This window comes from Melanaphis sacchari, unplaced genomic scaffold (assembly GCF_002803265.2).
Source record: "Melanaphis sacchari strain LSU unplaced genomic scaffold, SCAv2.0 Contig73_pilon_pilon, whole genome shotgun sequence".
Lineage (NCBI taxonomy): Eukaryota > Metazoa > Arthropoda > Insecta > Hemiptera > Aphididae > Melanaphis > Melanaphis sacchari.
The window spans coordinates 454,336-467,498 of record NW_020271525.1 but is presented as its reverse complement, the minus strand read 5'-3'; the positions used below and the strand labels follow the sequence as shown (position 1 = coordinate 467,498).

Sequence of the window (13,163 nt, the reverse complement as noted above, 5' to 3'; positions counted from 1 at the left end):
TGTTACTTTAAAATTATGGTATTCACCTTACAGAATTCATATTATTTCTATATTGTAAGACAAGAGTAAAATCAAAAAAATTTCTCGAATACAATGTGTTTAAATTGTGTTCTAAAAATGTATGAAAAAGAAAATATGGTACCTACTGCTGTGTATTCGAATATGATAAATATTAAAATACGTTTATTTGAATACTTTAAAAGTCTGAACGTGACATAAGTTATTGTGTTAAGATACATACATTTCATTAACTTTTATAATTACCTGACACTGAGAGTATATGATCATATCAGTCTCGCAAATTCTCTTCACTGATATAATTTTTTTTTTTTTTTTAATAATAAATTAAGTTCTACCAATGGGTGTCCTCTTCACTCCAGACTTCTTCAACGACCATTTAAAAAAATTAAATACATCACTCATGTTTACAATATTGTAAATATTGTTTATAGATTGTATAATAAAAACATTTTATAAAAATAAAAAAATAATAATAATAAGTAGTGCATCTATTGCATTTAGACTCGCAAACTAACCATGTTTGATCTAATATCTGGTTACGATAAAATATACCTATTTAAAGTATGCTTAGTAAAATTGACTAATTAAATACGTGAATTACGCTAAACGTAACGTAGTGTAAGTACACTACATTATTCATGGAAATTACGTTATTGTAATTTCAAATAACGAAGATAATAATAATATTATATCAAAAATAATTCAAATTGTATTTCATATTTTTATAATAGCTACCTATGTATCTGAACAAAATTTAACATTTTTCTTTTTTACTTATAATATAGTCTATTTATTGGTGTGGAAATATGGTATACCAAAGTATTAAATCATATGCTCCAAAAAGTATGTAAAAATACATTAAATATTATGTAATATGTATATAAAAAACGGAAGTTCCGCAGAACATTGATTTGTTGCGCCTGTTAAATGTAATAATACAATATAATATTAACACACATTAACGAAGGGTATGCGAGCCATTTTATTGTTTATATTTGATTAGATAAACTTTTTAATTAAACATAATGTTATAAGTTTTAATCATTAGTAAATTAGAAAGAGGAATAATAATTATTGTGAACAGTAATGCGATTCAAAAACGAAGATTTAAAACCTATTATAGCTTATTTGTGAATTTTAATATATTTTAACATTTTCATGGGTACTGTAAAGAAATATAATATTTATATTTTTACATGGTTTGAGTGAATTGTTAATAAATAATGAATAAAAGTATGTTCATACACATAGACATACGGCGTGAAAAAATATCTTAATATACAAACTTACTATTTGTATTACCTAATAATAACCTGCTATACCAATTTCAATATCCGTTGTGTGCAATTGTATATCATGATATATTCTACCACATAAACCCGAGACGCCTAACGGTATAAATAAGCATTTTTTGCGGGCATGTTAAAGATTCCATCGGCTGATTCGTTTTATTATAATATATGCACTAAGTATCATGCGAAATTACGTTTACTTCGTAGTTACCGTAAAATATGTACCTAAAACATAAATCATACTAAAATATGGTAAACAAAAGTATAATGATAGTTATGTGTATAACTTATAATAAGTCACCGCAGTTGTTACCATTTACTTTATAGTACAATCATAATATAATAAAGTCAACTTTACGACATGCTATAGTTCTACAGTTATAGTAAGTATGTCTTAATAGTAATAATTATCACACCACACGGGTAGACATCAAACGGTTCAAGTATAGTTATATTATACATTTTAAATAGGGTAGCTAAAATAATCATTATAGTAATTGAAAACGGCAAAACTATATGAAGCAATAAATTTATATAATTTTAAATACGTTATGACATGTACATAAATCTAAATTCATAGTTATTTCCACTGAATAACATTTAATCACTAAAATGTGCATATTATATATTATTAAAATAAAACAAAGTTTTGATTTAAACATGATAATATTTGAGAAATTACTTACACGTAATAATTAGTTTTATTACCAAGCATTAACAAAACACAAAATAAAGGTATTTTAATTATCTTATCGTGATATTTTCGGAAAAAGATATGAAAACAAAAAAATGATGGTAAAGATATTAAACCATGCGTGGTTTAACTAATTTTTGGTAAATCTAGATTTTAAATAGAATGGATCTTTGAATAAAATAGTTATAGATACTTAAAATTTAAAGAAACATAAATTTACCTAATATTTATTATATCATATTTTTTTTTTAAATTTAAAAACTTATTAATTTAATAGGTGAGTGAACAATTATTAGAACCCATAAAATAGAGGTACTTATGTACTAAGGTTCTTAATTTAATTTTTAACTTTTAAAAACTTTTTACATAAACATTTTCATGAATAAAAAAGTTCTACTAAGACTTTAAAAATACTTAAAACTCTATAAAATATCTTATACTATAAAATTAAAGGTAGGTAAGTACTGTACCAAGATGTTTAAAATTATATTTTGTATTGCTTTATATATTTTTAGATTTGGCCATTATTGGTGTACATTTATATATAATTTTTTTTTTTTTTAACATTTATTAGAATATATACAATCTGTAATAATGGTTACAATAAGCATATGGGTTGAAATACAATTGTTGTGAATGCGTGAGGTGAGTAGCAACCCAGCGGTAACACTCGACATGATATTTAAGGTGAATTTTACATTATATTATGTACATTTTACTTAAGTATATATATATTTTTTTTATATTTTTTTTTTCTCTTATTTATTTAATTTAAAGTAGTGACAATTTAGGTATCTAAATCGCGACACCAGCGTCTCTTTAATCTTCTTGGTGGATTACCTGGAATGTTTGCGGAGTTGAGGGCGAGGATAAGTGGGTTGGGATGGTTTGTAAGGCGAGATCGGTAGCGCTTGTTGGAGGATGTGGCCACTTCGGCTACAGTCGGTAGTCCAAGATCAGAGTGTAAAGTATGGTTGGTAACGTAAAAGGGAGCGTTGGTGATTATACGAAGTGTTATTGATTGGAATGTTTGCATTTTATATGTGTTCGATTTTTTTGCCGCTCCCCATAATTGGATACCGTAAACCCAAATGGGTTTCAGAAGGGTTTTGTAAAGCAATAGTTTATTTTTAAGGTTTAGCTTGGAATGTTTGCCTAGCAGTGGGTAAAGGCTTTTTCGTCTGGAGTTAAGTAAGAGACGCTTTTGTTTAATATGCTCGGCCCAAGTTAAGCGTTTGTCGAGGAGAAGGCCTAGGTATTTAACTTTGGTAGCTGATGGTATTATTTTGTTTGCCAGAGAGACAGGAGGGACTACGCCTTGTCTGAGAGTAAAGGTTATATGTGAAGATTTTTCGTTGTTTATTTTTATTTTCCAGTTTGAATACCATACTTCCATCTCATTGAGATGATTTTGAAGATGTTGGCTGGCGACAAGAGGGTTTTCATTAGAGGTGAAGATGATTTTGTCGTCAGCAAATTCAGCAACTGATGTATTAGAAGAAGTTGGCTGGTCTGCGGCGTATATGTTATACAGAATTGGGGACGAAATGGCACCTTGGGGGACGCCCGCTAAGATGGGTGCTAGGTTTGAGAAATCTGAGCCTACTTTAGTCACAAAGTGGCGATTTTCTAGATATGATTTGAAGAATAGGAAGTAAGGAGGAGGGAGAAATTGTTTTAGTTTATACAGAAGTCCAGTGTGCCAGACTTTGTCGAATGCTTGTGCAACATCGAGTAGCACTGCGGAGCAGTAAAGTTTGTTTTCGAAGGAGTAAGCAATGGCGTATTTATATATAATAACCATGATATACCTACATGATGATTACAATATAATATTATTTATAAGCATATATGCATAAATCAAATAATTAGACAAAGTGCAATATTTTTTTTTCAAAAAAATGTATCAAATAACATACTGCTTTATTTGTGTGGTACTATTCATAATGAGTGACATACCGACATCACAATATAATTTTCATTCGTAAATATAGCATAATTTACTACTCTGAATTGTATTTTATACAATCATTTAGAAATGTCTAGTCTAATATATGAAATATTTATTTTCTTTCCTACAAGGAAATGAATAAATTCTATTCGAATTTAAAAAAAAAATGTTTAAGCATCCTAAAAAAATATTAAAATAATATTTCTACTATGTGCATGCTCATGTATTTTTTTTTTTTTTTTTTTTTGTGGTTATGTAGATTCATTGTTTTTATAACTGTAACGCGGAGCATCAAAAGTATATATTGTGGATTTCCTGGAACCTATGTACATAACATATTTGTTTCAAAAATTAAATTTATATTTATATTATTATTATAGTATATAAATATATTTTCATATCAATTTTAAGTTTTTGACAGTATTTATAATTTTAAAACTCATTTTTTAATATTATTTATAGTAATTTAATTTTAATTATATATTATTGATAAAGTTATTTTATTGTATGCGTTAACGATATACCATAAAACATTAAAAATAAAATAAAAAAGTATAAATATTTCCAAAAATTATTGTTAAGATTGCAATAGGATAAGAATATTTGTGAATATATTTTGATAAATCGTAATAAACATAATAATGATGTATGAATAAATTTGTATTATACTCGTAAATATTATAATTGTCATTTTCTCTTCTATCAACGAGAATTGTAAATTTTGTTTTGTTATTTATATGATCTCGAAAAATGCCTTATTTTCATTACCTATATCTACGCACAATAACTGCCTAATAACAGAAATTTGTGCTATGCATCAGCTACTCATATCACGAATATTCAATATAGATAACCATTTTAACTTATGACCTATAGTAGAGCATCCACGCGAAAAAAATTTTTACCGAAATTCACATAGAATCTGTTATCCTACACCTACGATGAAAATATATAAAACAATGAACAATAGAAATAAAACAATATTCACGTGAACGCATTTTTTTATTTTTTTATCGAATGTACAATGAAGAACTCAGAACGAATGTTTCTAGTGACTTTTTTTGTTGTAAGCTACGTCTTTGTTCAACTTATACCTTTCACTGTGTCTTTAAGTCACGTTCCAAGAATGATTTTTATCTTTATTATACTCGTGTATATTTATTATTTACACACCACCCCAAAATACAAATATCTAATAATAATGCTTGTTATACATTTACAAAATATTAAAATTATACGTATAATTTTACTTAAGTAAATTTTGAAATTTTTATAAAACTTCAATAGCACTATTTCAAAAACTGCTTAAATGTTAAATTATGCATTTTTATCAAATATTTAATCTTAAATAGTGTTGTGTTCTTAATAGTTTATTCATAATTTTAAACCGTTATTATAAATTAGTCTTATCTAATAATAATTCTATATTAAGAATTTTTATACCTATAAAACTTATGTTATGTATAATTTATATCAATAAAAACTATGTCTTTATTTAGTAAATGTTTGTTTAGTTGTTTTTAAAAAATAACTGTTTTATTAAAAGCAATTAAGAAATTGAGACATATGAGAAAACCACACCAACTGTGCTTATTTTAAAAATGTAATACATTTTATAATCTTACATTAAGTAGTTTTATTTTTTATCACTCATTAATCAGATGAATAAAATATGATAGGAATTTTTAATATTTTAATAATATCGTTTCATAATCCCGGATACACTGACACATGATACATGAAAACTTTAAAAATATATTCATATATAATCTTTACATAAATTTATACATTGTTTTTATTTTTTTAATTACATTGCCAGTTACCTTATTATTAATTATTTAAAAATTTCTTGGGATGGTTTTTATTTTTACAATAATAATAATAATAATAATAAATTATCTATTAACGGAGCTGCTAGATTCATTAATTCAATAGTTGTAATTCTGTTAAAAACAAACGAAAATATTTCATATTGATTTGTTCAAAACTTGTATATTGTATATATTATAATATCACTGTATCAAAAATATAATTTAACAAGATCGATATTTGCTTAAACAGTTTTAATGAAAAAATTAAAATTTTGAGCCATAATTAAATTATTACCGATGAGTTGCCTTTTATTTTATTAATTGACTTGTAACATTTGTTATATATTATATATTACACAATAAACACACCGATATGATTGACTAATACAAAATATACATAGTTAACACTTTTGACATGTTCGAATTAGTACGAATATACTAAAATGACACACAGCAGTTAGTTTGACATTAACCATCAACATAGGCGAACTCAACAATATAATTATTAACAGCTATCCTCCATACAGTAATATATTGTTTTAAATATAAAAATTATCATAGACATATAAACCAAACGTGTCTTATTATTGATAAATATCTCTAATATAGTGCTCTAATCTCCAGCTACGGAAAATTTATCCATACGGAATAGAAAACCTTATCTGGATAACTAATATTGTAACAGGGTTCCCCCGACCACGTTACAGAGTCATAACTATTCAATCTCATCAAAATTCAACAGTGCGACATAAAACAATAATAGCTATGAGATATTAAAATTTCTATTTTAGTTGTTATGGTTTTCAGTTGTGCTATATAAAATTTATATTGGCACATTGTTCGTAAATGTTAAATGCTAAATAGAAATGTCAGTTTACGTCACCTAAAATGGTTTATACTCGTCTACGTTATAATATTATTATAATAAATTACTGTTCCCGACATTTGTAAATGGTTGGCTTTAAATTGTTTCTCGTTTGTCAGTCTTGGTCACTACTCTTAGTTAACGTAAAAATAAGAATTATTTCCACTCATTATAATATTTTTACTATTACTATATTTTAACGTGAGATAGCTTTCAAATATTATAACACAATACACTTTAGAGCATAGACTATTTTGCGAAACGACAGTGTACTGATGAGTCACAATAGAGACTAGATATTTTTTGTATAAAAAAATATGTATATAATATGCAAAGCGTTAAAGAAGATACTATCGGAGTATTATTGAACCCAAAGTTATCGAAACATTGAATAAAATGTAAATATGATTTACAAGCATCGAGAATGTAATTTGCATATTATAATACTTTCGGTTATACAAATATTTTTTCATGTGCCAAAATCGCAAATATTGGCAGCGAACTTGTATAAAAAATCAGTGTTAGTGAATATATATTTAAGAATAATAATTAATAAACAATCAACACTTTTTTATCCAACTTCACCAACACTTGTATCATTGACTAAATGATCTAGTTAAGTCTGAGTTTTTTTAAATGACATAAATAAGGGCATCACTATCGTGCAGAGTCACTGTACAGCGTATATTAAGTATGGTAATAATTTTGAATTTCTATGCACAATATACAGATGCGCACGTTAAAAAGATAATAATGCTTATCGTTTTCAGTAAGCTTTGTATAGTCGCATTACAACCATACTTAGTTATTACCTTTCGCTGAATTAAAAATACCTCTTGGATGCATCGAATTTTCTATGTATAAATAATTGTTTTTCATTTGATGCGAAGGCTCCTACGGAGTCGTTGGGATTTAGCTATTTCCGACCAAAGGCAATGATCAGAAGATTTTGATTTTGCGCAGGTTCCGGAGCGGGCCATGAACGGATCTGATTTTGGCGAACCCAATTCAACCAGTAACGGAAGTGACGGGGTGGTGTGGCCCGACAGCAATCAGTTCGAGCTACAATGGTGGCATCAGTTGGCGTGGACGGTGCTGTTTGTGCCCATGATCATGGTGGCCACGGGCGGCAACTTGATCGTCATATGGATCGTCATGACCAATAAGCGGATGCGGAACGTGACCAACTACTTCCTGGTGAACTTGTCCATAGCAGACGCTATGGTGTCGACACTCAACGTGTCAGTAAACTTTAGTTATATGCTGACCAGCAACTGGACGTTCGGCACGGCATACTGCAAGATCAGCCAGTTCGTCGCCGTGCTGTCTATATGCGCTAGCGTGTTCACCCTGATGGCGATTTCTATCGACAGGTACGTACCTGTTATACTATTGGTATTATAATGATATATCACATCACTGCGAATGATATGCTCGTCACAAGGTATATAATTCCGTTGTCACTTTGACTTTATAATACCATCAAATATTGTTTACCAGTGACAAATTAATTTAGGAGTATTTTTACCGGGCCGAAATCAAAATATCTTGGTGGTAAAAACTAAATTTTACATTAAATCTGTTAAAAATGTTTATAACTAATTTAATGCAAACTAAAAAATAATAAATAAATATGATTTTAATAGAGAGAATTAATGTTCATATTAATATCGTTAAATATCATGCTTGATAAATAAAAAAATAATTGTATTAACAATAAAAGAGAGTAATCATGATTGACGGTAAGACAACGTTGAGTGTATTCTTTATTTATTCATTATACTTATAACCAGAGTTGGAAAGTTTTCCAAACTTGTGGTTTTATTCGAAACGTTTTACTGACATTTAAAACAATGTATTTTGGTTTAAAAAGAAAACATAAAACTGGTGTTATGGTTAGTTTGCCATGCATTTGAACTTTGGTAGTAGATATTGTAGAGTATAATAATTTTAATCGTGATTATAGATAGAAAAATACAATATTATTATTTTATTTTTTAGGGAAACGTAATTTTTGATTTATTATATTATTAAATCAAAGCAATGTTAAAATTTAAAATAAAATAAATTATTTTTAACAGTTAATAGCCCTACCAATAAATCGTTTTCAATATTAAATATATTATTATTATTATTATATACATGCGTATTCGGGTATTATTTAATTTCATTCTCAATTAGTAGATTTGGGAAGAAATTTACACAAAACTCAAACTCAAAGGCTGCATTGATTTTGTGATTGTTGTATGCTCTCAGGTGACGACGTTATATGTATTATTATATATTAAGTACGTTTAAATATAAACCACGCACAAAGCTAATGTACTTACGTATATAGATTTCTATAGAATTACAATAACGGTGTACGTAAATATTGTTTAAATGTTTTTGGTCTACCGATTTATTAACATTTAATTCCGTCGACATAAAATGCATATTATCATAAAATATTCATATTTTATATGTATTGTAAATTGTTCAATAAGTATTATCTGTTGTTACACAACAGTCGTTTGTAGTGTCATATCACCTTCACATTATTTTGTAATAGATTTATTTAATATTTGTTATTGTACATTAAAACTACGGTGTATAAATCATGTTTAAAAATATATTATAATTTTATAGTTTCATAATAGTTTTAATTTTTAGCTAACAAATTTTAATCTATTTTAAAACGTTTTTAGAGCTTATTCATCTATAAAATTGATATCATTAACTTAATTATTATAAAAAATAATATTTATATGTAATCAGTAAATATTGTTTTATAGCTTTAGTGGAGTTTTGTATTTTTAACTCTTAAAGTAATAGTGATAATCAAATCTAATGTAAAATAAAAAACAAAGTAAAAACATTGAAATGCGTTGTCATTTTCTGAAGCTATTTCTTAGCTGATTTGAAAAAATAAGGTATTTTAGAAAGAAAAGATCATCATCTAAAGCGACTAAAAGCCCAAAATTTTGAATTCGAATGGATATATTGAGATATACATCAGAGACCATTAGTATATGTTAAAATGTTTATATTATAACAAATGCTATTTTTAAAAATACATTTTATTTACGAATTTGAATTTTTTCTTGTTAGAATTATAATTATATTTTGCAGAATTGATAGTAAGACAATTTACTTTAATTAACTTTTATAAGCAACTATAATTAAATTTAAAATGTAATTTAATTAGTAAAATTATGACCATCAAATAAAATAAAAATTTAAAAATTTAAGCTTTTAGTAACAAAACGAACTGTAATATCAAAGCCGTTACGAAATGACCGTGAGTTTTTTTAGTAATTTTGATTTTTCTCGTGTTAAGTTTGATCGCTAACTTTGATGATGTTTGTCGGTCTACCAGTATATATTAGAAAGTGGTAGTATATTACATGTATATCTCTCCAAAACATATCATATTTAATATTATATATATATATATTAGTGCCATTATTTGACATAAACCATAATTATTTCCATTATATATTTTACGTGTGTAATAATGTTTCGTATAATTTACGTGTTCGACTATTCATGTATTGTACAATACACCAGTGTTTAAATATACTTTAATATGAAAAAAGGTTTTAAATCAGAAAATATAATCAATATAATGAATTTGATCCATTCAAAAATATAATTTCAGAAATTATTTTTAGCACCAAATAATAAATATTACGATTGAATATTATAATCAGATCAGTTTAATTTGCTCGCTTTAAAATGATGTAATACAACTTACACAATTTTTATGATTAATTTTCTATTACTTCTAAATTATAAATAAAAATAACTACTGAAATAGTGGTGCATACATATGTAAAAAAAACATAATTTGTTATAAATCAAACTATGATCATATTAATATATTAATTATATATTAGCATAATATATAAGCCAATTTATCAAAACAGCTTTATACTAAGTTATAATATTTTAACAATAATTAACAGTCAACTATATAATGAGATTAAATAAATTTTAATTATAAAGCAAAAATAAGTTTTAATATTTTAAATTGTGTATTATTCTGTACTACGTGTTTTACAAAAACAAAATGTGACAATAGTTAGATGTCAATATAATTAAAAAGCAATTATTAGATTAAGGAAATCGAAATTGACCACCATGTGTGTTGTAAAAGTTATGTTTAGTTTTGACTTCATGTAGAAACTAGCTCCAAATAAAACATTATGATTGATTATTATATAAGTTATTAATTGATTATCTTTCAATAATATTATCTCTTAAGTTGTGACTCGTTTATTAAGTGAAACTTTGACAGTATATTGTGCATTCGTATGGTGTTGATGTAAGATGTAAAAAAAAAATTTAATACAATAAACAAACCGTTCAAAAAAATCATCCCTTAGCGAAAATCTATTAACTGCAGTAACCAACAAGGAAAAAATAAATATCTAACGTGTATACTAAAATCTTAAACTCTTATCAATCGATAGAGCAGAAAAATCGATTTTATTTGACAATAAAAACAATTTTTTAGATGAGATTTCGAATTTAGTCCTATAAAGGCACATAATTTGTTAAAATTTATATCTATACATATATTTTATAATATAACTTTGCTTTGATTCAAGAAGAATCAATGTAAAAATAAAATATATTTTCAAGAAATTTCTTTTTTAATAATGTGAATTTTTTTAGTATTAAAATTAATTTACTTACATAAATATGAAATATAATTTTTATAATTAAATTTATTTTTATTGCTTTAATAAAAATTGATAGTATTTATTTACACAAAATAATATAAACAAATAAGAATGTAAATATAAATTATATACCTATAAATATGAACAATAATTTATTGTAACAATAAAATATACAAATTCTTTGTTTTACCAATTGTATAAATTATAGCTAGAACACGAGTACACGCGAATACAGACAGGAAAATTTGACAAATTATGGTACGAAAACAAAGTTCTTAAAAATTAGGTACAGTGGACTCAATTGTGCTTTACCAAAATTATAAAACCAGATACAAATTATTTGACATTGTGGAATTTTCACGATATATCATGATAATACATAATTATGTATGTTTCTTATGGTTGTCTGGTACTTTCCAATGAGTAAAAATAAAAAATAGAAACAAAACTTTTAGAAAATTACAAACACATGTACCTAGTTACTGTAAAAATATTTTATGAGAAGTTATTTCACTATAAATTTGTTTAACATAAACCAAAAGAAACATCCATGTGCAAAAAATGAAAATATAATATGTTTTATGGCACATATTAATACGATTTACCAGTAAGAAAGATATTATTATTGCATTTTAATATTTTTACAAATATTGTTTTTATGCTATTCTAATACTATACATTCATATGTAATTGAAAAAAAAAAATAAAATAAAATGTCGAAAGGAAATAAAATCAAAAATATTTATGTACTTGTAAACAAACCATATTAAATGCTGGTATGTGACCATAGATATATAATAGAAATACCTACAGATACTTAATATTATGCAATAATTGATTAAACAGCTTATATAACTTTCTATTACATTTTATTATATTATATAATTTTGAAATTTAAAATTCATTTAACATTTAAATTATTTTATTAATGAAAACAAATATCAGTAAACGTTAATCTATTGAAGTGTGTATATGAATAAACTAACACTATTTGAAGATAATTATATTCCAAATAATTTTTTTTAAATTTATATTTAACCACATTATATTCAAAAATATGTCGGTTGTTGAATAAAAAATATAAATAATTTATACTAGCTGATTTATTATCAACAAAATAAAACTTATAATTAATGTTACAATATAAAAATAATTATAAAATAGTGAATACTAAAATGAATAAAAGTTATTAATAATATAATATTAATATACTTAAATATGCACATTGTAAGCTACGGGCAAGTATTTTTTCATTATATCTGAAATCCTCATTAGCAGCTGGTACATATTATTTTCATTGAATATTTTATCACATTTGAATTATCATTCATCAAGGGTAAATTAGAACAAGACTAATACACCCATACTTGGTTAATTTATAAAACATGCTTACTAAAATTATTACTAACTATATTGTTTCATCAATGTATTACTTATTGGTTATTACTTATTCCTATTGGCTCAATAATTGTGGTAGAAAAACCATTTGGTATATAAAAAAAAATGTATTTATAATATCATTAAACTGTCAGTAGTTCTCGGAAATATATGATTTTTAAATGGTCCATAAAATATAGAAAGGCCTAAAAAATGAGGTTTGAAAACTATGAGTATTACTCTTTGTGTATTTTACTTATAATATATACGATACACACTCGAAAAGTTTTTAATTTAAACTTGAGTATATTTCCTATGTGAGCACTGTAATTGTAAAGTAATATAAAATCCATGAATGTATATAACTGTTTTACGAAGATTATTAATCACATATAATAAAATCTTTAAAATTTGCAGTAAACTATATGTTACCTGATAAAAAAAAAAAAAATTTGTTCTGAAAAAATAGACAATATTTTAATTTC

General features: G+C 25.3%; 1 protein-coding gene across 2 annotated transcripts in view; it reads left to right on the top strand.

The window, feature by feature from the left end:
• Positions 1–13,163, top strand: part of LOC112600976 (tachykinin-like peptides receptor 99D) — a 225,075-nt gene that overhangs the window by 67,589 nt on the left and 144,323 nt on the right. For both annotated transcript variants that reach the window (XM_025348348.1, XM_025348347.1), the window contains one exon: positions 7,598–8,007. In XM_025348348.1, coding sequence (XP_025204133.1) covers positions 7,613–8,007 — 395 coding nt within the window. In that variant the 5' untranslated portion in view covers positions 7,598–7,612. The remainder of the gene's footprint in view (positions 1–7,597; positions 8,008–13,163) is intronic.